Source organism: Sceloporus occidentalis, unplaced genomic scaffold (assembly GCF_023333645.1).
Source record: "Sceloporus occidentalis isolate IW3139 unplaced genomic scaffold, rSceOcc1.0.p SCAF_69, whole genome shotgun sequence".
Classification (NCBI taxonomy): domain Eukaryota; kingdom Metazoa; phylum Chordata; class Lepidosauria; order Squamata; family Phrynosomatidae; genus Sceloporus; species Sceloporus occidentalis.
This window is the reverse complement of record NW_028317049.1, coordinates 1,182,497-1,208,116: the sequence shown is the minus strand read 5'-3', so window position 1 is coordinate 1,208,116 and position 25,620 is coordinate 1,182,497. Positions and strand designations below refer to the sequence as shown.

The window sequence follows — 25,620 nt, the reverse complement described above, 5'->3', positions numbered from 1 at the left end:
GGAACCAGAGGCTGCAGGAGATGACCAACCCCCCATATTTTAACCCAAACCTTACGGCTGGCAGTGGATAAGAACTCCAAAGCATGTCTCTTATACTGGAATCGTAATGGGTTAACAAAGGAAGTGTGTCCCCACTGCTTGGTTAGTTCTCTTTCCGCTTTCAGGGATCAGTGCAGAAGCTCCAGAAGGTGAAATGAGAGATCACACACCTGTCACCAATCTAGGTGTTCTTCTTTACATCTAGAGTGGTGAGTAAATACAGAATTGGACTATAAAACTTTTAATCAGACACATAAGAGACCAGATCTGGGTTCAAACACTTTGTATGTAACATTTATTCTAACATTAGGGACATTCATTCTAATATATTACATGTCAAGAGGCCTCAAATCATGCACACATTCATACAATGCTCATGCACACAAATCTTCCCAGAGGTCGATCAGTTTTCTGAGAGAGCGATGGGTACCAGTTCCAGCTGATTTTGGCACACTAGCACCATGGTTTTGAAGATTCCTTTATGCTTCTTAATATGTGAATCATTTTTCCTGATGAGTGACTTCTTGTTCCCATTCCGTTCTTGTTCTGGTGCTCTTTACATCAAGTTGTGTTATGCACAGTCCATTCTTCTTTTAGTACATTCGGTTTCATGTCCTTGCATTATGGTGTCTTTATCTTTTGCACATTCCTTTTCGACTCAGCAGTTTGAGCTTTTCTTGCTTCTCTGTGCCAGATCCTTCATCTCATCCTTCATCTTCTAATTCTGTCACATTCACACATAACACACCTACCCACCATGCTATGTTTTCCTGTATGGCAGGGGCTTGGACTAGAAGGTGCTTGTGGTGCCTTACAAAGCCAGAATCCTATAAATCCATGCTTTGTCATCCTGTGTGTCGGGGCTTGGACTACATGGGTCCTGTGGTCCTTTCTTATTCTACAATTCGATAAAAAAAATAAAAACAACAACAACAACACAACAACATACAAAAATCAATAACTTTATGAACAGACAACCCTTAAAAACAAAATCACAAGGGCTTTCTCTTATCACCAATGCATTGAAAATATTTTTCTTGTAATACTTCTTAACAAAAACAGTGTTAGTTCACTGCTGGCATTTATGTGGTTTCTCTCCTGCATGGACTCTCTGATGTATCACTAAGTTTGACTTTGAAGAGAAACATTTCCCACAATGCTGGCATTTGTATGGCTTCTCTACTGTGTGGACTCTCTGATGTGTCACTAGGTTGGGCTTCTGAGAAAAACATTTCCTACAATGCTGGCATTTGAATGGCTTCTCTCCTGTGTGGACTCTCTGATGTATCAGGAGGTTTGACTTCTGAGAGAAACCTTTCCCACAATGCTGGCATTTGAATGGCTTTACTCCTGTGTGGAGTCTCAGATGTGTCACTAGGTTTGACTTTAAAGGAAAACCTTTCCCACAATGCTGGCATTTGTATGGCTTCTCTCCTGTGTGGATTCTCAGATGTGTCACTAGGTTTGACTTCTGAGAGAAATATTTCCCACAATGCTGGCATCTGAATGGCTTCTCTCCTGTGTGGATTCTCTGATGTTTCACTAGGTCTGACCTTGTAGAAAAACATTTCTCACAATGCTGGCATTTGTATGGCTTCTCTCCTGTGTGGACTCTTCGATGCATGACAAGGACTGGCTTATAGGCAAAACATTTCCCACAGTGCTGGCATTTGTATGGCTTCTCTCCTGTGTGGACTCTCAGATGTTTCACTAAGACTGACTTCCGAGAAAAACATTTCCCACAACGCTGGCATTTGTATGGCTTCTCTCCTGTGTGGACTCTCTGATGTCTCACAAGGTCTGACTTTGAAGGAAAACATTTCCCACAGTGCTGGCATTTATGTGGCCTCTCACATGTATGGACTCTCTGAAGACTGACATGTTCTTCTGAAAAGAAAAAGAAAAAAAGAACAATGACACACAAGACTGACTCTCTGAATCAAGAGAGGAATGTGTTACCCCAAGATTTAGCCACCTGTTAACCCTTCCCTATTTGATATAAAATTAATAAAGTTGGAGTGGGTGCCCTGAATTTAGCATTTTTGCAGGTATGGATCCCTACTCATAGGAAGTAGCAAAGAAGAGATTGTAGGAGAACCTGCCTTGAGAAAATGAGTGGATTTAGCTGCATGATCCATTTATGTCTGTAGAGGTTGAAGGGATTATGGCTAAGGAATGGGACTGGAAGGAAATAGTCAGAAAAAGGCTCTGAGAATCAGTGTGCTAATCCCTTTTGTCTGAGGTACTTGCACCAATAATAATAATGATGCTGATGATTTATTTATAGCCTGCCCAATCACAAGGAATCCGGGTGGGTTACAACAATAAAAATAAAGAGAATAAAATAAAATACAAAAATAAATACAATACAGTAAAATAAAACAGAGCGATGTGAGTTACAGTAAAATTCACAGTTAGGCCTGATGGAAACCGGGCCTGTCTTTTTCACTCCCTCCTAGGTCTGGTGATGACAGTTGGGGCGGAGGGAGGGCTCTTCTTTTTGAGGCCAGAATATAATTTTAATTTAATTTAATTTAATTCTCCTCATTAATTTAAGAGAAGAAGTGATGGACAGAGTGAAGGAAGTCACAGTAAATGGGGAGAGCTTAAACCAAGCCCTCATTGCATTAAATTTGGTTTCAGACCATTCTTTCCTCACCCAGGAAACATTCTAAAGCAATTTAAACCTTTTCATACCCTCAGTTTCTGCCACTAAGCAACAATTACAGCATAAATATCTGCTCCTAGTGGCTGTTCTTCAGCCTCAGTCCAGTTGCAGGCAGACACTCTGCTCCCTATTGCATGGGGTAAGAAAGCCAGGGTACCTTTCCCAAACAGAATTTTAATTCGGGCTATGTCCGGGTCCAATCTTATGTAAATCACTGCTGAATCTATTGGCCAAATCCATCCCAGATGTAGCCTGGGTCCGAGGCATGCTCAGCCATCCCCCTTCTTTTTTAAGTGGAAGCTTCCAACACTAAAAAAAATGGCCGCTGAAGTGCTGTGGGGATTCGGGCTGAATCCAGGATGGATTTGGCTGGTGGATTCAGCGGAAATTCACATATGATAGGACCCGGATGCAGCCCGAGTCAGAATTCAATTCAGAAAAGTTAAGCTGTTTTTTTTTATCCCATGAGATAGGATCCTCTGTCGGTTTACATGGCTAAGCACCTCAATATACTCTCCAACCTGACTTACCATGGGAGCTACTGACTTCTCTCCCCATTCCGGATTCTCAGCAACTGGGATTGAGATCCATCCAGGCAACATATTACCATTAGCAAAGTCTTACATTTATTCACCACTCCCACCTTTGTTACCTAATTCTCTCTGTGCATGTGTGTTCATTTTGCCTTTCAAATGCCTTTGGAGTTCTGTGTGATTGCAGACCTGCTATAGCTTTGCTGGATCCTGAGGTCACTGTTGCCTCAATCAAACTATATCTCCCCTTTGAGCTAAGTATCTAATTCCCCTAAAAGCATAGCACTTGCAGGTGTCTTCCCCAAACTCTAGCATTTCAAGTAAAAGACCCTAAGCAAGCTCAGGTAGGAAAAAGAAACATTAGAGAAAAAGGAATTTTTGTGTTGCCTTTCCTTTCTTCATAGACATTGTTCATAATTGCTAAATGGAAGCCCTTAATATGTCTGAAAACCAGGGCCTGAACCAGTTCTCACCAGTTCAGTTCTTAAAACCTGTCAGGTTGGTGGCTGCCTCCCAATCCCCAAGGCCCCTCTCTTGACCCTTCCCAGAGGTCCTTTCCTGTCCACATACCTCACCTTATTTCCCCTCACCTTCCCACTAGGGCCCTCCGTTCTGGTAGTCAAGCCTGCTGTCCCAGCCCAGGATTTCCTCTGCCCCATCTAGGATTCGCCCCTTCTCACTCGCTGCCCCTCACTCCCGGAACCTTCTTCCCCCGCGAGCAAGAGCCATCACTTCATTAACCAGCTTCAAAACGGAGCTGAAGACCATCCTGTTCAGAGAAGCGTTCCCAGGCATTGCATAATTGTCACTTGCTATTTGATGTTCTTTTCTTGTCTGTTTTATTGAATCATTTCCGGTATTGCTATGTATTTTATATGTATTATCTTAGTAGACAGGCCCCTTAGCCACCACCACTCCCTTCTCCTTCTGTGTCATGTCTTTTTAGATTGTAAGACAGAGGGCAGGGAACCGTCCAATTAAAAAGATTGTATGTACAGCGCTGTGTAAATTTACAGCGCTTTATAAATAAAGGTTAATAACAACAACAACAACAACAACAACAACAACACAGAGCTAGGCAATCCTGGCTTTGCTCCTGCTTTCCTTTCCTGGCTCCCAGAGACCTGATCCCCTTCCCTTTCTCCCTCCACTCTCCAACCTTCCCTCTTGCCTATCCGCACTGCTTCAGCTTTCACCTTCAGCATCTCTTTCCTGCCTTTCTGTTTTTCCCATTCCCTCCATCTCTCTATCACAGACACACATCCACAGCATGTGATGCACAAAAGGGACATTCTGAGTCCCATTTGTTGAGAAAGGCAGGATAATCAATATACAAATAAGTCATTGGGAAAGCAAGAGCAAGGGGGCTGGGACCTGGACTCCAATTTTGGTGAGGGTCAAGTGCCAGCCTTAAGGCATCTATAAGACAGGGATGGCCTAATGTTGGGGATGGGGGGGGGGGTCACACTGGCCCACAGGGGATCTCAGGAGCAACCTAACATTGTATTGTCTGGGGGTGAAATGAAATACTATTTTCTCCTCAGTATCCCACAGCATCCCTTTGGGGAACCAGAGACCATTTTGCCACTATTGGGCTCTCTCTGAGCCATTGTAGGGCCAAGGGAGGCCTTTTCCCCAAGAAGACTCTCCTGAGCCTGAAAAGCCTGGAAGAAGGGCCAAAAAAGCCAGGAAACTTAGGACCTTTCCAGAAGGGCACCCTAATACGTACTGTGTACGTACTAGGGTTGCCCGGGGGCATCTTTTTCAGACGCCCCCAACCCTAGTATGCACACAGTACGTACAAAATGGTGGCGCCCATTCTACATGCAGATGGTGATGCCCATTAGGATGTCACGACTGCGCCGCATTCAAACGGAGCGGCATGGACATGACGTCCTGGTGTCATGAAAGGGCGCTTGTGGCGCCCTTTCCACGGCGCAGGAAGGAACTCCATTTTGGAGCTCCTTCGTTCATTTGTGTCGCTGGTGCAGCCTTTAGAGAGCTGCGCCAGCGATACAAAAGAGAAAGGTGCAGAGTGGCCCCTTTCTCCTTTCCACGCCGCTGTTGGGGTGTCTTTGGGGCTTGAAGCCCCAAGGACACTTTTTCCAGGCCACGGCGTGGAAAAGCGGTGGATTGGGGCCTCAGGGCTGCCGCTGTGGCAGCTGAGGCCCCAATCCGTTGATGAAAGGGGAAGGTACAGGCCACCCCAAAGGGGCAGTCTGTAAACCGCCCTACTGAGGGATGTGCTGAGGAGCATTTGGGGATGAAAAGCATTTATCTCCATAGTTCCTTCCCACAGAATCCTAGAATTGGCAGTTTAGAATGGGATATTTAGAATCCTTAGAAAGTGGAGAGCAATAGTGCCTCACCAAACTACAAATTCCAAGATTACACAGGATATTGTTATGACAATTAAACTACGTGTGAAAGTAGTTTAGGACTCATAGTAGACCACAAGTTGAACATGAGGCAGCTAAAAAGGTCAATATGATCCTAGGCTTTATCAATAAAAGTATAGTGTCTAGATCAAGAGAAGTAATAGTGCCACTCTATTCTGCTTTGGTCAGGCCTCACTTGAAATAACCCTGTGTCTAGTTCTTGGCACCACAATTCAAAAAGGATGTTGAGAATCTGGAGAGTATCCAAAGGAGGGCAACCAAAAAGGTGAAGGAACTGAAAACCATCAAGCCCTATGAGAAGTGGCTTAGGAGCTGGCTATATTTATCCAGGAGAAGAGAAGGTTAAGAGTGGATATAATAGCCCTGTTCAAATATTTGAAGAGATGTCACCTTGATGGATCAAGCTTGCTTTCTCCTATTCCAGAGAAAAGGAGAGGAACAGTGGATGCAAGCCACAGGAAAAGAGATGCCACCTAAAGATTAGGAGGAACTTGCTGACAGTAAGGGCTGTTCGAGAGTGCAATATACTTCCTCTGAACGTGGTGGAGTATCATTATTGTTATTATTGGCCTGGTACAAATGGGCACTTTGTGGCATGCCGGCGGTGATTTTAGGGTTTGGGAGCATGCAGTAACTGCGCACTCCCAAAGCCTAATACTTATGGGCAGCACAATCTTGACGCAGCGCCATCCATACGGCGCATGCATCCATGACGTGTCTTGTGTGACGCGTCCAAACAGCACGGCGCATAAGACATATCACCGTGACGCTCCAAGGTGCAAATGGTGCCTTGGTGGCATCACAGGAAGGAGTTCCATTTCTGAGCTCCTTTTGGCTGCAGATCATTCTTGCAGCCATGAGGTTGCTGCGGCAATGATCCGGAGGAGAAAGGGACAGCCTGTGGCCACCCCTTTCTTCTAATCTGTACTGAGCCATTGTTATTGTTATTAAGATTTATTTCTAAAGCGTTCCTTCTTTGGAGATCTTTAAACAAAGGCTGGATGACTATCTGTTGGGGGTGCTTTGAATGTGTATTCCTGCATGGCCAGGGGTTTAACTGGATGGCCCTTGTTGCCTATTCCAACTCTATGATTCCATAATTCTAAAGTAGAAACATAACACCATAACAATGTAGTATGAAAGGACCTTCAGTCTTCACAGGAAGGGCAGTGGAGTCAAGTTCCTTACCCACAGAGGCCACATTCTCATAATTCGCCATCATAACATCGCTGTACAGAAGTCTCTGCTTCTTTGTCAAGAGTTTCCATTCATCCTCGGTGAAATATATCGCCACATCCGCAAAAGTCACCTGCAATAGAAAATAGCCCTGATCCAGAGAGTGACTAATAAAAGGGAAGGAAAGCACATGGTGCATCCCAAATATTATTTCATTACTTCAGAATTTATCCCAGGAAACAAACTTTAAATAATGTTAGCAAGCAAAAAGCTACTGCCTTTGAAATCCAGTTTGTCTCGAATCCTTTGTGAGGCTACAAGCCCCTCTGTTTGGAAGAGAAAACTGAATTTCTCAGGCAGGCTCCATGCTTTTACACAGGAAAACTTGTAGGTGTTGATAAGGTAAAACATGCCAATGCTGTCCCAATTTAAAAGATATTTTAAAACCTTTGTTGGAGGTAGCAAAGTACAGATCCCATCCATTGGCCTTCTCTTTATCATTCTCCCGTGAAGCCTAAAATGTGGTATATTCACATCCATATAACATATCCGATATCCTAGATTTGTGGATTTGGGATGCTACTGCTATATGGCCAACATGGCTCCCGCTGGATATGTCAATTGTGTGTGTCTTTGTGTAGGATAAAATCTGGGAAGCAAAGCTCTGAGTTTCTGACATTCTCTGGGTGTCAATAGGAAGGTCTTTTCACATCATCCTGTTTCCCATCCATTTCCTCCTGGGTTCACCCCACTCCATTTTCTTCCAGAGCCCCCCAGCTCTCTGTCCCCTCCAAGGGACTGACCGGGTCTGTGGCCTTCAAGTATGGCCTCCTTTGGAGGAAATGGTGAGCTAACAGGGAGGGCTGAAGGACAAACTCTGCCAGAGCTGGAGAACCATGGTGGCTGCATTACTGGCTCTGGTCGAAGGTGGGGCAGCCCTTGAGGAGGGTGAGGAATGCCTGGAAAAGACACCCCAGCCCCACCATCACCAGAGGTTAGAAGTCAGGTGCTCTGCCTTCCCTGAGGCCATCTCAGTAGCAAGAGCCCCACAGAGTGAGAGTCCAAAAGGACAGGGGGCTACCTGGGTCTCAGACATTTCCTATCCCTTCTTGTTCCTCTCAGGAATGGTCTTGTGCAGTTGCTTGCATGGCCAGAGGAATGGAGCCCATAGCAATGTGTTGTGGCTGGGAAGACCCATTTCCGTCCCACTTACCACTGCAGCTGAGCTCTGAGGGGGTGAGAGGAGAGGGTCAGGGGGCTGTTGCCAGAGGAAGGGGCACAGACCAGGTTCAATGCTGCAATATCTTTCACACAGTTGGTCTCAAGGGTGCTGCAAAATCCCTCTGCAAACAATCACTACATCTTATAAGTATAACCCACCCAATCATATTTGATTCACTATTATTTAGTCTGAACCATCAAATGATTTTCATTACCATGATAAGGGCCTGAATCATACTGTTAGTTTTAGCGCAAGAAGACCTATTGATCCCATAGGATTTACAACCATGTGTGGAATAAGCGGAGTTTCACAAGTATTGTGATTTCACATAAGCAAAACTGTCTCTGGTCCTCACCAGAGTAGACCCACTGAATCAGCTGAACTTACCTATCTGTTGAAGAATCGTTTAGTAGTTGATTGAATGGGTCTATTCTAGCTCGATATACACAATATATAATATATAAACCAAAGATAAGATGTAAACAAAATAATTTAGGCTATGGCTGGGATATTGAGGATAGATTAAGATATTGACTATAACAAAACATATATTACATTTAGCCACCAAAGAATTATAGTGCATTTATCCATTTGTTGCCAAATTTCAGTGGCAAATGTCATATTTAAAAAACAGTTCTGGAGAACACTGTGGGCTTGAGGGCCACAGCTTAGATCCAGAGATGTTCCCCCATATCCCCCAACATTTCACAGATGGAAAAAGAAAGACACACGTGGACAAACAACACCAGAAGGTGGTCAAGATGGCCAAAGATGTTTATGAGGAAGGTCACAAAAGCAGGGAAGGACACAGCAGTTTGCTTTTGCCGCAGACTCCTAGCAAGGACAAGTCCCTGCTCCCTTCTTTCCTCTTCTTTCCCCACTTTTGAGTTGATGGGGTTCAAAATCCTTGGCACTCATTTTGTAGGAACTGAAGTGAGCTGAGGACAAAGGGGAAAGTGGGAGGAGGAGAACAAAATCAGGACATTTTTGAAAGCCCCTGAAAAAGTGGGGTGACAGAGGATTTACCAGGACTGTCTCTGCCAAATTGGGAGAGTACGTTCTCCACTTGCTTTCATGAACTGGCCCAGCAGTGAAACACATGAGACTAATAACCAGGATGGGGACTCACCAAAGAGCTGTTGTACCTCCGCAGCCTCCTTCTCTTGGAGCCCAACCCCCTCTGCTTGGCCTCTGTGTCAGCCATCAGGTGGGCAGGGGTCCTGGTTGCCCTACTCTTGGGTCACTTCCAGCAACAGAGGCCCAAAGCCGTGTACAAGGAGTCCGAGATGAGGTTGCTGAGAAAAGGGACCAGGGTTAGGATTGGCTTGGAAAGAAACTCTGCAGCACTCAAAGACACAGAGAACAGAATCCTGCTGGTGACATACGCAGGTGAGCAGAGCTGTGTAATAAGAAAACCCTCTCAGGAAATAGACACAAAAGACCCACAAAGAGACACACTTCCTTCCTTTTGGCCCAAGGAGCCTGGCCTCCTTCTGACTCTGGAGCCTCAGGAGAGAAAGAGAAGCCTCTGTTCAACTGAGGCCTCAGAGAAGGTTCTGGAGCATTGTTCTCCACAGTCACAAGCAGACAATAAAATGGTTGCCAGAACACAAAATGGCCACCAGAACACAAAATGGCCACCGGAAACCAAAATGGCCGCCAGAACACAAAATGGCCACTAGAACACAAAATGGCCGCCAGAACACAAAATGACCACCGGAAACCAAAATGGCCACCGGGACACAAAATGGCCACCAGAACACAAAATGGCCACCAGAACAAAAATGGTTGCCTCTTCCTCAACAATTGGCAGTTGGCAGTTTGAGGCCTTCAGGGAGAGAGAGAGACTGAGGGGAAGACTGGAAGGGGGTCCTGGAGGGATGGGGCCTTGGGAGATATAGAGACTTCCTGAGATATTTGGGGTTCGCTTCCTAACAAAGGGGTTTCTGGCATCATAAAGGATTTGGGGCAAACTGGATCTGAAAGGCAGAAGTAGCCTTTTCTCTTGCTTTAACTGCCCTGGCTCAGTGCTAGGGAATTCTGGGAAATGTAGTTTTGTGAGACATTGAGCCTTCTCTGTCAGAGGGCTCTGGTGCCACAATAAACTCCAATTCCCAGGATTCCCTAGCACTGGGCCAGGGCAGTTAAAGCGCTCTCAAAATGGACTATTGCTGCCGTGTGTTTTGGACCTTGGCCGCAAACTGTCCATAGCCTGCAATGCATCTCCTAATTCTGTTGGCAGTCCCTCCCTCCCAACACTTTCTCATTTCCCCCCAAAACCAGCACAAAGCTGGCAGATGGAAAGAGGTTTTAAAGCAGCATTTAAATCTGCCATATTTGTTTTAAAAGGCTAAATGTCCCAAATGCTATTATCAGTTTTGTAGCTATTATTACAGAAAGATGTAGAGTGCAAACTCCTCAAATACCTTTATTTTCTGGAGTGAGATGGGCTTTTCCAACTGACTCACTGTGATGATCTCCGGTGGTCCAAGCAGCCAAAATGCGGCCCTGTAATAATAATAATAATAATAATAATAATAATAATAATAATAATAATGTTTTTATACCCCTCTCTTCAGCCAAAAAGGCTATCAGAGTGGATTACAAATTGTTAATTAGACATTTAGACATTATGGCTGTTAGCCCAGCAGACCCTTAACTTCCTTAAATCACTCTGCCATCATCCAGTGAATTATAAAAGGGTTTCTCTTAACCTTCACTGGGACCGGTTAAAGAACCTTATTTCTACTTCTTTACTGATCTTCCCAAGCATCAGCCGAGCCAAGACTCGAGTAAAAGGAGTGTTCAGTAGTAGATACTCCAAGGAGGTATGTATTATAAATAACAAAATATTACTAAAAGGTAAGTCATGCAAGATATTAAGAATCTTGCAGGTACAATATTTGTAAGTATATAATATTCAATTCACACAAGCTATTAAAATAATAAATAGACCTAAACATCCAATTCTGAGACTAACTTCCAAGATCCGCTCTTTAACTCTCTCTCTCGATCTCCAACCGACACAATTCCCCCAACTGTCTCTTGGTCTCTCAGGCCTTATATCTCCTTCTCACGGAAGCTTCCAGAAGAACCTTCATCTTGCTCTCTGATTGGTCAAGAGAGCCTTCCGTAGCAGTGATGTCATTCTGCATTTGCATAAACCTCCCTTTACTGCCTGAAGAAGACCTCCATTGACTGGAGCCCAGTCATTACACTTTCCCAAGGCAAGGCTTGCACCTATTTCCAATGTTGTTCTTGGTGTCTGCCTTCCAGTTGTTTCCAGGTCTTATGGTGACCTTATGGGAGTCTCTGAAGGGGTTTTCTTGGCAGGTTCCTTCAGAGTGGGTTTCCCATGGCCATCCTCTGAGGCTGAGAGAGTGCAACTTTATCATCATCATCATCATCATCATTTATTTCTATAGCGCTGTAAATGTACACAGTGCTGTACATACAAATGATCAAGTCAATAAAAATAAAACCTGACAATCTACAAAACATGTATAAAACAATAGGCAATAATATAAAATAGAATTGGTTAAAATAAGCATCAACATCAACATGAGGGACGTTTTCGCCATGCTTCTGGGAAGCGAGCGGAGGACACCTCATCTTATGGCATTATATTGACCCAGGGGTCCCACAAAACATGGCGGAAGTGCCCCTCACATCCCAAGATCACGAAAAGACCCCAGACATTTTTGACCGCTGTGGGTTACAGAGAAGTGCCTGATGCATGGAGCCGTGGGTCATGCTTTGCCCACCACATTTTAACCTGAAAGGGAAGCCCAGGTGGGATGGGGAGAATCCGGTGTCACTTTTAAGGCATGTATTATTTAAACATGAGATGCTTTGGATTCTTTCAAATGTGTATTTTTATTTCTTGCAACATAGTAGGGCCCAGGGCAGTTCACCAATGCTCCCAGAAAGGGATTTTGGACAGGAACTATTTTGGGTTCTTGGTGGGAAGAAGCAGTTGTATTCCATGGGCACAAAAGGAAGGTCCCAGAAGGTCCAATGCTTTAGACAGCGACTCTTCCCCAACCGCAGAGGCCCTGCTCCTAGGTCTCTGGCCTCTCAGCCTGGAGAGACACAGCTTCTTTCCCAGGGAGCTCTCCATTCGGCCTCCCTCTCTCCTCTCCCAAAATGGAGGACAAAAGAAGGTTCTGGCTACTAGGGTTGCCATGACTCTCTTCCACAAACCTCCAGACACAAGTCTACAAAAGCATATGCTACAACTTTTTTCACTCAGTTAGTCTCAAAGGTGCTACAAGATCCCTTAGGATACTGATATTCCTGAATAACATGGCTTATGGTGAATCTGCACTGCAGAATTCATGCAGTTTGACATCGCTTTAACTGCCATTTCTCAGTGCTATGGGATTCTGGGATTTGTAGTCTGTTTTCACACCAGAGCTCACTGAGATTGGCTCACAAACCTACAGATCCCAGATTTCCATAAAATTGATCCATGGTAGTTAAAGCAGTGTTGAAGTGCACTATTTCTGTAATGCAAATTGAACCTATGTCTCTGAATCCTAGCCCCTTGGAAGAGACCTTCGCAAAGGTGAGTCGAGTCCCCCCTTGACTTTTATGGGGCAGAGAGGAGGGAGGGAGAAAAGCCCCAAACAGCCATGAGACGAAGAGGGATTCCTACTCTAGGGATCATATCCAGAGGTTGCCATGCTGGCCGGACCATACAGCAAACCACAATAACACCCACAATCCACAAAACAGGGATACCTTTAGTGGCCAGCCAAAATGCACAAAATAGATAAAACAAGCTTTTGAAGCTCAACTGGGTTCTTCATTGGGAAAAAAGTATTAAACATCAAACAGGAGAAAGGTATCACTGTTTTGTGGGTTTTGGAGGTTGTTTGTAGTGTGGCCAAAAAAACCTTCTCCTGGATATGCTTTCTAGATTTCAGGATTCTGTACTTTTATAAACTTTATTGGTAAAAGGGGAAAAAAACCTATGGGACCAACAATAATAACACAGATACAATTAAAAGACTTGACAAATACAAATATTCACAAGCGACAAAACTTGTAAAACATACTAAATTACATCCAAACTCACCATACATCCAACCTCAGATTCCACAACAAACAAACTAAAAGACTTCCAAAGTTTATGTTCTTTGCTGCGTCTTTGTTTTCTCTTTATCCATTGTTTGCCCTTCAGTCTTCCTTTCTTTTTTGATATAGTCCAGCACTTTATCCCAGTCTTCTATCAATCTATACATTTTAGTTTTGTTTTGTTTCTGTAAGATCCTTGTGAGTTTATCTGCTTCCAATGCATCAAATAGTCCTAACAGCCTTCCTCTACTTCAAGGACTTTCCTTTGTCTCCATTCTTTTGCTAGGGTCATCCTTGCTGTTTTTGCTAGGGTCATCCTTGCTGTTTTTGCTAGGGTCATCCTTGATGTTGTGTCACACCTTCCCCCGTTAATCACTGGGCAGTGAATCCTATCTTTCCCATGGCTCCCCACATTTCTCCTAACCTGATCCCCATTCGGCCTCTCCCTGTCTCCCTGCTTCCCTTCCTCTGTTCCCTCTGGAACTGCCGCTCTGCTGCCCCTAAAGCAACAGCCATGACCTTTTTCTCTCTAAATCCTTTAACCTCCTCGTTCTCACAGAAACCTGGCTCCCAGCCCATGATACTACAACCTCCGCTGCCCTTTCTTTTGGTGGTCTCTCCTTCACCCACTCCAGCCGCCCTGAGGGTCGAGGAGGAGGGGTTGGTATCTTGCTATCTAACTCCTGCCAGTTTCAAGTTCTATCTTCCCCACCAGCTATCATTCCTCTTCTTTTGAGTTTCATCCTATTAGACTCTTTTCTCCTCTACAGCTCCGTGGTGCAGTTATCTATCGCTCTCCTGGTTCTGCCACCCAGTTCTCTCAGACTTCGAATCATGGCTGACATTCTTTCTTTCACATTCAGTCCCCACTTTGATCCTAGGTGACTTTAATATCCACGTTGATGATTCCAATAACCCGACAACATCTCGCTTTAACTCTCTCCTGGCTTCTTTTGGTCTCCAACCACACTCCAACTCTTCAACTCATTCTCTTGGTCACTGTCTTGACCTGGTTCTTGCTGCAAACTGCGCCATTTCTGACTACCTGGCACCTGACTTTCCACTTTCTGACCATCATTTAATCTCCTTTCCTCTAGATGGATTAGGGGGAAACATAGACAACTTAGCTAAAGAGATATCAGGAGTGAAAGTGGAGGTGGAGGAAGTATTAGAAAGAACGGAAAGTCTGGAAAAAAAAACAGAAGAATTGGAAAAGGCTCAATTAAGGGAACAACAGAGTAATCTTCTGCAGCAGGTCAGATATAGGGAAAGGGCAATTAAAATTAGGGAAATTAAAGAAGAACAAGACAAACAAATATATGACAAAATTATACCTATGCTGGCAAAATATGTGGATATTGAGGAGGATTTGATGGAGGCACAGATTGATAAGATATTTAGACTTAGCTCAAAGATAGCAAAGGAAAGGAAATTGGACAGAGACATTACGGTATGTTTTACAAGATCAAGGATGAGAGAGCAAATATTGTAAATATGAGAAAAAATTGATTGTGGAAGATAGAATAGTGGAAATTTATAAGGATTTACCATTGCAAATAATTAGAAAGAGACAGGAATATAAATTCCTAACAATATTCTTTTGCAATAAGAATGAGATACTGTACAGATGGGATAAGATAGAAGGAGTGATCTTTCATTACCATCAGAGGAGATATAGGATAAGTACAATAGAACAAGCAAAAGCCTTTTATGAGAGATTAAGCAGAGATAACAGAGAGCAAGAAGAAAGAAATAAAGAAAGGGACAAGAAGGAAGGAGAAAGTGTAAATAGACAAAGAGAAGAAAAGACCCAGAGAAAAGGGCAAGGAAGGAGAGATAATCTAGGGATTAAGGAGGTAAATACTGACAATTTGGGAAACAAAAGCTCAGAAGAGGGTTACTCAGGAGAGATAGGAAAGTCTACATAAAAGACATAAGAACCTCTCTAAAAGGAAAATGGGGCTTAAAATAGTTTCGTGGAATGTAAAAGGAATAAGCTAAGAGAGAAAGAGAAAGCATGTAATGCAGTATCTAGGGAAGAATAATTTTGATTGATTGTGTTTACAGGAAACAAAAATAAAAGATGGAGATATAAAGAAGAAAGATAAAGACGGTAGATTCTTGTGTGTGGAGATTTCGATAGATAATGTTAAATATGTACTGATTAATGTTTATGGGCCATTAGAGAAGAAGGAAACCTATTATAGAAATTTGGCGGAGGTTAAGAGAGAAGTTGATAATGACAAATTAATCTTGACAGGAGATTTCAATGGAGTTCTAAATCCAATTTGGGACAGGAAATCCCAGAAAAAAGTAATTAAGAAAACACAAGGAAAATTACCAAGAGGTTTTTTGTTTTAAAAGAGGAATTTAATTTGTTAGATGTTTGGTCACATTGTAATGGGAACAAAGGAGGGTATACCTTCTATTCAGATGCACATAAATCCTTCTCAAGGTTGGATATGTTTTTCGTGACGAAGCAACTGGTTACTAAAGTGAAAAAAATAATGGAAATTTGGCCAAGGACGATGTCGGATCATAATATGATAGAGCTGGAATTAAATATAAATTGGGACAAAAATATAGGATGGAGAATGAAAGAGGATATCCTAGATGACGAAGAATTTGTAAATAAGGTAAAGAGAGAGTTAAAGATGATTTTTTAAAGAAAACAGTGGAAAGGAGGTAAAAATGAAGGTTGTATGGGATACTAGTAAGGCATTTGTAAGGGGACTATTTATACAAAGAACAATGGAAATAAAAAAACGAGAAAAGCAGAAAGAGGAAAAAATTAGGAATGAATTTAAAATAAGAGAACAAAAACTACAACAAACAAAAGTGGATAAAAATAATGAATGAAATAAAACTATTGAAACAACAATTAGAGAAAAAATGACAGAGGAAATAGCTATAAATTTAAGAAGATCAAAGCAAAATCAATTTGAGAATGCTAATAAAATAAGCCGACGGATGGCTAATAGATTAAAGAATGAGAGAGAAAAGAAAATGATAACTAAAATTAAACAAAATAACACAATCATAACGCAACAAGGGAAAATTAAAAATACTTTCACTACATATTTTGAAAAATTATTTGAGGAAAAAGGTGAGCAGATATATATTCAGAAAATCAGTTAATAGAAATAATTGATAAATATAATGTAATAAAATTAAGATCAGAACTGTAGTTTTTAGGTCTTTAGCTTCCAGGACTGGGTGCAGTTAGCATATCAACTGAAGGAGATAATAGACACTCCTCGCCGTCACATGTATCTGAGCTGACATCTGGAGTGATGGATCCAGGAGCAGCCCCCAAACTACTAACATAGTCCTTTAGGGAAAGTGTGACCCCTTATACAGGTGGATCACACGTGTCAAACCTCCATACCTGGATTAGGATCTCCAGCATTACGCAGCTCTGTCTTATCTGGATTCAGCTTCATTCTGTTTTTTTCTCACCCAGCCCATTAATTCTTCAAGACATTCATTCAGAGGGGAGATGCCTTTCTTAGTTGACGCTGAAGTCCGGGACATGGAGAGATATATCTGGGATTCCTCAGCATACTGATAACACCCAATGCCATGTCTCCAGATGATCTCTCCCAGCAGCTTCATGTTTATGTTAAACAGCACTGGGGACAGAATGCTGTCCTAAGGAACATCAGATTTAAGCTCCCTCTTAGAGGACCAACCATCCCCAAGAATCTCCATCTAGAATCTACCCAAGAGATAGGACCAGAACCACTGCAATGCATTGCCTCCTCGTCCCCAATTCCTTCAGACGTTCAAGAAAGATGCCATGGTTGATGGAATCGAAGGACCCTGAGAGATCCAAAAGCACCACCAGGGTTGCACTTCCCCTGTCCATACTCAAGTGGAGATAATCTACTAAGGCGACCATAACAGTCTCGACTCCGTATCCCATCCTGAAGCCAATTTGAAATGGGTCTAGATAATCTGTTTCATCCAAGACCACGTGGAGTTGAAGAGCAACAGCTTTCTCAATCACCTTGTTTAGAAATGGAAGATGGGAGACCGGTCTGTATTTGTTCATGTCCAAGGGATTTAGGGAGGGCTTTTTCAGAAGCGGCTGTACCACCGCTTTATTTATGGAAGATGGAAAATAGCCCTCCCTCAGAGATGCATCTATGATATATCTCAGGTGAGTCCTAAGTGCATCTCCTCCTTGGATGACTAGCCATGAAGGGCAAGGGTTGAGAGGGCAAGTTGTCTTCTTCACACTTTCAAGGAGCTTGTCCATGTCTTCAGTACTCACGGATTTAAATTGATCCAGGATGATCCCATTCACAGAGTCACTGGACACCTCACCTATAGCATCAGCAATAATGTCAGCATCCAAGTTGGCTCTTATCTGAGAGATTTTATTTGCAAAATGGTCATTTAAAGCATCACAGTGAGCTGTGGAAGGCTCTAATAATGGGTTCTGGGGGGACGTGCCTGAGTCAGGTCCCAGATTCCCCCCTCCTCCCCGCAAGACCCCAGAGAAATCTCCCCCCCCCCCCCCCCCGAATAATGTTGTTTCCAATGCTATTGAAGCCTATGCTGTGTGGTGCTCTTTATTTGGCACAAAAATCTTCTTCAAATGAGGCATCAGAAGGGAGGGAGTCTCCTCTGCCCCACTTTCCAGGATGGAGGGGGCTTCTCAAAGCCCTTTTTATCTTTGGACCCCCCTCCATGGTCATGCCTCTCTCTAATGGTCTCCCCTGCCCTCTCTTCTCATGATAACCCCCAAGTACCAGGGCCCCAAGGAATCCCCCGAGGAAGGGGCAGGGAAGGAAAGAGGGAGAGGAGACCTGGCAGGCCCCCTGCGTTTTGGTTGGGGGGGAGAAGAGGGGATTCCTTCTTCTTATAATCCCCAAGCCCCCCCTCCCCCGAAGACATTCCAGCCATTCCTCTGAACAAACAACGGTTTCCCCCCATTTCCATCCTTCCTTCCCTCAGAACAGAGTGTGAGGGCAGCAATGGCTTTAGGGCTGAGACTGTGCATGCGCACATACATCCAAAGACCCCTTCTGATCATGCGCAGGGATCACCAGGGCTTTACTGCTCCTGCTGTTTATTCCACTGGCGGCCTTTGAGGGAAGGGAAGGAGTGTGCCGGGGGCTCAGTGACCTCCCCTTCCTTCCTTATTTTGAGGACACTTCAAAGAGGCCACAATGGAGCCCAGGAAAGGCAAGAAAGGAAGGCTCTGCATTGGAAATAAAGTCTATGTATACTGTATGTATGTAGATATAATACACACACACACACACACACACACAAACACATATATATACATATATACAAATGTATGTGTGTTTGCCTCTGCTGTTCTTATAGCTGGGAATGGAGATGATGGCTGAGGAGAGAAGAAAGGGTAAATTTTGGGCAAATGCAGAACTTCTGTACACCAATGAGTCCAGTCTGTTGAAACAACAAAGAATTTTATTGAGAACACATAGTCAGAAATTCAGCGTTTACGTCAGAACTGCCCACTCCAATCCAAACAATACATTAAAACCCCCAAACCTAAAACTCCACCCTCTTAAAACCTAGCCCCCACCTTCAATTCCCACAGTCTAGGCCCCACAGGTAACAAGCCCCCCTTTGCCATTCCCAGAAACTAGCCACCTTCCTGTTAATATCAGCCTCCACTTTCTTCAGCCAACATCCCACAAATTCCAAACGCTATCATTCCCAAAACTATTCTAACCAACTTCAACAAATCCCAGCCCCCCATTTGGCTAACTTATACCACGAACCACAATCCCCAGCCAAAGTTACAACCCAAAACAATTATCTATTCTATTAGCAATTAAAACCTAAATCTAACAAAATACAATTTTAAAACATAAACAGACATATGGACAGAAAAACAAAATCACAAGGGCCTTTTCTTAGCACAGCAGGACTGCAAATATATTTTTTGTATTCCTTATTGACAAAAATAATGTTAGTTCACTGCTGGCATTTGTATGGCTTCTCTCCAGTGTGGACTCTCTGATGTGTCACTAGGAATGACTTGCGAGAAAAACATTTGCCACAATGCTGGCATTTGTATGGCTTCTCTCCAGTGTGGACTCTCTGATGTCTCACTAGGTCTGACTTCTGAGAAAAACATTTGCCACAATGCTGGCATTTGTATGGCTTCTCTCCAGTGTGGACTCTCTGATGTGTCACTAGGAATGACTTGCGAGAAAAACATTTGCCACAATGCTGGCATTTGTATGGCTTCTGTCCTGTGTGGACTCTCTGATGTTTCACTAGGATTGACTTCCAAGAAAAACATTTCCCACAATGCTGGCATTTGTATGGCTTCTCTCCTGTGTGGACTCTCTGATGTGTCACTAGGTTTGACTTCGAAGTAAAACATTTCCCACAATGCTGGCATTTGTATGGCTTCTCTCCTGTGTGGACTCTCTGATGTGTCACTAGGACTGACTTCATAGAAAAACATTTCCCACAATGCTGGCATTTGTATGGCTTCTCTCCTGTGTGGACCCTTCGATGCATGACAAGGATTGACTTGTAAGCAAAATGTCTCCCACAGTGCTGGCATTTATGTGACTTCTTTCTTGTGTGGATTCTCTCATGACTCAAATATTTTTCTGTAAAGAAGCACAGTGACAGATAAGACTGAAAATCAGCGTTAAGAGAGGAGGGTGTTACCCATGATTTAGCCCTCATTAACCCCTCCTTATTAGAGATTAAATTAAGAGAGTTTCTGTTAGTAACCCAAGGATGACCGTACTACTTATGCCCCTAAATCCATGGAACAATTGTATCCTTATTTATAGGAGTTAACAAAGAAGAGATTGGAGGGGGACTTAAGGGAATCACTGGAAGCAGATAGTCAGAAAAAGGAATGTTGCAAAAATATTCTGTTAAACATGTGGAGAAATAGTTTGATTGGCAAGTGGCTTTATATCCTGTGAGACTGCCATAAAGTCCTGAGTCAGAGACCAAGGCATGATGGAAGCTAACTGCAGAGGTCCCTTCGTGCTGTGTGGCACCAGGAGATGACTCACAACCAATACAGTCTACAGCTCACATGTGGATTGGTGTGGATTAGAGTTGTGTGTACAAGGGATGGTGAAGTTGATGGAAGTCGGAGAGGAGAGCTTGCAAATAATTGTATTATTAGGAGCAGGTAACTGTTAAAGTTGCCAGATATTGTGCATCTGCGATTATTTGTAGCAGATTTTTTTTTTTTGGAACAGATGTAGAAACACCCATGAAATATCTTGAAATAATTATGACCCAGAGTCAGGCTATTACATTTTTATACAACTTCCATTTTGGAATTAATAGGACTGTATACGGTGTTTTCTGCACTATATCCATTTGACTGTTCTGTTTTATATGAATCATTTTAGAAGTTTGAAGTTAATGAGTGGGTTGCCACTATAAACACTATAAACACGCCATGTGCAGCTTGTATTCTGCTTGAAATGTTATATAACTCAGCTTGGGAGATACTCGATTAGGATACAACTTTCTAAGCAACCGTGCCAAAGCTACTATTTTAAGTCTATATTTCTCAAAGTTATTTGGGACAATTTTTACCTGCCAGGTTTAGGATTTCATTTCATGGATTGATGTTTACCCTTATTGCTACAATACAAATTACTTCTTGTGATGCTTTGTGTGTTTTTCAAGCTAGGCGATCCTGGCTTTGCTCCTGCCTTCTCCTCCTGGATCCCAGAGGCCTGATCCCCTTCCTTTTCTCCCTCCGCTCTCCAACCCTGCCTCTTGCCCATCTGCACTGCTTTACCATTTGACCTTCAGCATCTCTTCCCTGCCTTTCTGTTTTTCACATTGCCTCCATCTCTCTATCACAGACACACCCACAGAGTGTGATGCACAAAAGGGACACTTTGAGGCTCATTTCTTGAGAAAGGCAAAACAATCATTATACAACTAATGCATTAGGAAAGGCAGAACAAGGAGTCTGGGACATGGTTTCTGATATTAGTGAGGGTCAAGTGTGAGGGATGAGCCTTAAAACAACCTTAAGGCATCTCTAAGACAGAGATGGACTACTGTTCGGAAGTGGGATGGTCACATTGGACCCCAGGGGATCTCAGGGGAAACCCCAAATTGTGTTGCCTAAAAATATGGTATAATGTTTTGCCCCTCAATATCCCACAGCATCCCTTTGTGGAAGTGGAGGCCATTTTGCCACTGTTGGGCCCTCTCTGATCCATTGCAGGGCCAAGGGAGGCCTTTTTCCCATGAAGCCTCTCCAGAGCCCCAAAAGGCTGGAAGAGGGGCCACAAAAGCCAGGAAACTTGCTCAGGAAAGGGCTGAGGACCATTTAGGGGCAAAAAGCATTAATCTCCATGGCTCCTTCCCACAAAATTCCAGAATTGGCAGTTTAGGATTGGATACTGAGAATCCTTACAAAGTGGAGAAAAATAGTGCCTCACTAAAACTAGAAATTCCAAGATTCCACAGGAAGTTGTTATGGCAATTAAATTACATGTGAAAGGGAACTAGGAATGGTAGTACAGCACAAGTTAAGCATGTGTCAACATTGTGATGCAGCAGCTAAAAAGGCCAATGTGATCCTAGGCTGTATCAATAGGAGTATAGTGTCAAGATCAAGGGAAGTAATATTCTGTTTTGGTCAGGGCTCACTTGCAATGATTCTCTGTCCAGTTCTGGGCACCACAATTCAAACAGATGTTGAGAAGCTGGAGCATTTCCAGAGGAAGGAAACCAAAATGGTGAATGGTCTGGAAACCATGCTCTCTGAGGACTGACTTAGGGAGCTGGGTATGTTTAGCTTGGAGAATAGAAGGTTAAGAGTGGATATGACAGCCCTGTTCAAGTATTTGAAGAGATACTGAGTATGGAGCAAGCTTGCTTTCTGCTGCTCTAGAACAAAGGACACAGAACAATGGATACAAGTGTTAGGAAAGATCGAATCAGGGGAATTTAATTAGCTCAAATTTACAAGAGGCGTGTCCTAACAACTCACGCAGCAGATTGGATCCCTATGTGTATACCAGAGGTCATATAGTCCAACCCCAAGAAACAGAGACTGCAATGTCAATGAGTTGCAATTAAAATAATAAACATTTATTAAAGCCACACAACCAAAAAGGGATCACACATGCACACGCACATTCAATGCTAAAGCAAGGGAGGGGAAGAGTTGGGGGTAAAGGAGAAAGGATAGAGGCACCGTTGAAATATTTACCTTAGGAGTCTTCTCCAAGCGACAGATGTGAGGGATGTTGGTAGGTGAACATGGCAGCGGGGAACAGAAAGCAAGCGGCAACCGCGATGGCTAGGAGCTAAGTTCCAACGGGCTAAGCTAACAACAGGCCCCAAAGAGACAGTGGGCTTTGGCTTGCCCAAGTGATTTCAGCAGGGCACAGTGCCCAAGAGAGCTCCGGAGCGATTGCTCGACAGAGTTGAGGTTTGGAACTGTAGCTCACAAAGCCCAAAGGAGGGCTGGAATCTGGGTCTTATTTATACCGCGAAATGTATCCCCAGGCTATAGCTACCTGCAGAACAAAGGTCTTCATGGCTATCTATTGACTAAGACTAAAGTTAAACAATGGATACACAAAAGGGTCTGCCACTTCTTTGGGAGAAGACTACTATGTAGATGGCTGGGTACTTAATACCATCAATAGGTGAGGCAAACTTCCTTTGTCCTCATTCAGGTTGCCTGCGACAATGGCAACTCCCAGAACTAGTTTTAAAGGTTTAAATCTACCTTTCTGCTTTAGCCATGGCCTGCTAGGCTTGTCTGGCTACGTGGTCAGCTCGCTTTTGGGATAATGGCGGCTGTGATGGGGTCAGTCAGGGGTCATGATTTTTGATCGCTTGGTACCCAAAATTTATATAAATCCAAACTCGATCACACAAGCCACAGGAAAAAAGGTTCCACCAAAATATTAGGAGGAACTTCCTGTCAACAAGAGCTATTCAACAGTGGAATATACTCCATCTAGAGCATGGTGGCATCGCATTATGGTTATTATTATTATTATTATTATTATTAATTTCAAATTAATGGACATGGAACAATGGATGCAAGCCACAGGGACAAGAGATTCCACTTAAACCTTAGGAGGAACTTCCTGATAGTAAGAGCTCTTCAAAAGTGGAATATACTCCCTCAGAGTTTAGTGGAGTCTCTTTCTTTGGAGGTCTTTAAACAGAGGCTGGATGGCCATCCCTTGGGGTTGCTTTGAATGTCTATTCCTGCATGGCAGAATATTGAACCGGATGGTCCTTGTGGTCTATTTCAACTCTTTGATTCTATTATTCTAAAGTGGAATCATAGCACTCTGACAGTGAATTATGAAAGGGCCCTCAGTCTTCAAAGGAAGTGAAATGGATTCAGGTTCCTTACCCACAGAGGCTACATTTCCATAATTCTCCATCATCACATAACTGTACATCAGTCTCTGTTTCTTCGTTAACAGTTTCCATTCCTCCTCAGTGAAATATACAGCCACATCCGCAAAGGTCACCTGCAATAGAAAATAGCCCTGATCCAGAGAGTGACTAAACAAAAGGCGAGGAAAGCACATGGTGCATTGCAAATATTATTTCAACACTTCAGAATTCAGTCCAGGAAATAAACTTTAAATTCTGCAAGAAAGCAAAAAGCTACAGCCTTTGAGATCCAGTTTGTCTTGAATCCTTTCAATATAATATATAATATGATAAACAATATAATTTCGGCCATTTCTGGAATATTATTGATTGATTAACATACTGGCTATTCCAACATGTATATTAGTTTTCATTTAGCCATATTTCACCTAATTTCAGAGGCAAATTTCATTTTTAAAAAACAGTTCTGGAGAGTACTCTGGGCTTCAGGGCCACTGGGCCCACCCTCAGTTTAAGTCCAGAGATATTCTTCCATATCATCCAGCATTTCACAGATGGCGAAAGCACCACACATGTGGACAATCAACACCAGAAGTGGGTCAAGATGGCTAAAGCTGTTAATGATAAAGATCACACAAGCGAGAAAGGGTACAGCATTTTGCTTTTGGCTCAGACTCCTGGCAAGGGCAAGACCCTGCCCCCTTCTCTCCTCCCCTCTCCCCTCTTTTGCATTGATGGGCTGTAGACTCTTTTGAACCTGGAATGCAGATTCTGAACTGACCTGAGGAGAAAGGAGGAAATGGGAGGAGGAGAGTGAAATAGGACATTTCCTAAGCCCCTGAAAAAATGAGGAGACAGAGGATTAACCAGGACTCTCTCTGCCAAACTGGGACAGTATCTTCTTCGCTTGCTTTCCTGATCCAGCCCAGACACAGATGAAAATAACAGTCAGGATGGCAACTTACCAAAGAGCTGTTAACCCTCTGCAGCCTCTTTCTGTTGGAGCCCAGCTCCATCTGCTTGGCCTTTGTGTTGGCCATCAGGTGGGCAGGGGGATCCTGGTGGCCCTGCACTTTGGTCACTTCCAGCAAACAATGTCCCAACGCTGTGTACAAGGGGATCGCGATGAAGTTCCTGAGAAAAGAGACCAGGGTAAGGCTTGGTTTAGCAAGAAACCCTGCAGCAGTCAAAGACACAGAGAACAGCATCCTGCTGATGACATACGCAGGTAACATATGCCTCCTTTGGGCCAATGTAGAGGTGAGCATCCCCTTCCTCCCTCTGCACCAAACAAAACCCCCTGGACCTAGCACAGACTCACTGCAGCTCCCCTACACAACAGTTACTCCATGCCTTGTGAGAGTAGCTGGGGATCAGGGAATGGGGAATTGGAAAGGGTCCTCACTGTGTCCTCATAGCTGGATGTGAAATTAGTGCATTATCTGCCGAAACCTGCAGAGGTCCACAATGCCCTCAGAGGAAGATTTCTTCATTTTGCTTCTGACTATAGAAACACAGCTGGATGCTTCTCTAATACCTCACACCAACACTCTCACCAGGCACGGAATGGCCATGCGGGATGCCTTCCACAACTGTATGGTAGGACCTGGGTCACTGAATGGCCAATTGCAGTCTGATTCCACTCGGAGCAACACTGGAGCATAGAGGGTTCTGCTGGGTCAGGCTGTCTGGCCTGGTTGGTTCCTCATTCTCCCAGTGGCCAAACCAGCAGAACTCTCTATGCTCCAGTGTTGCTCTGGGTGGAATGGGTCTACAAATGGATTGAGCTGATGGAAAGGGAGCACCCAATTCCCACGGCGGCCTTCTGCATGCAGAGAAGTCACAATTCTGAGAGTGTCTTTGCCCATGTGGAGAGTGCCCATTTTCCACACTGTTACCTGTCCATTTTCTCTTGGGAATATCCTGTTCCAGCCACATGCAGGCCTAAATCCTAGCCTGTATCCTATGCCTAGTCCTGATCAGAGCAGAATCACTGAATCAGTTGGATTTATCTATATGTTGACTCACAAGTAACTTATGGGTTCAGTGGGTCTACTCTCTAGGGTTAACCAACAGGATTCAGGGCTCCTCAGATTTTTAAATGCAGGAATGCAAATTTTTCATGCTGTGTCATTATCACTGATG

At 43.6% G+C, this 25,620-nt stretch overlaps 1 protein-coding gene across 1 annotated transcript; it reads right to left on the bottom strand.

Moving 5' to 3' along the window:
* Positions 1–316: 316 nt before the first annotated feature.
* On the bottom strand, positions 317–24,891 carry LOC149286374 (uncharacterized). The gene is made up of 5 exons (XM_089494181.1): positions 24,881–24,891; positions 24,441–24,609; positions 23,489–23,609; positions 19,097–19,724; positions 317–1,886 (listed from the first exon to the last, which is right to left on the bottom strand). Exons 1-5 carry the CDS (start codon positions 24,889–24,891, stop codon positions 1,109–1,111), a joined length of 1,707 nt encoding a protein of 568 aa, XP_089350307.1. The 3' UTR covers positions 317–1,108.
* Positions 24,892–25,620: the final 729 nt, after the last annotated feature.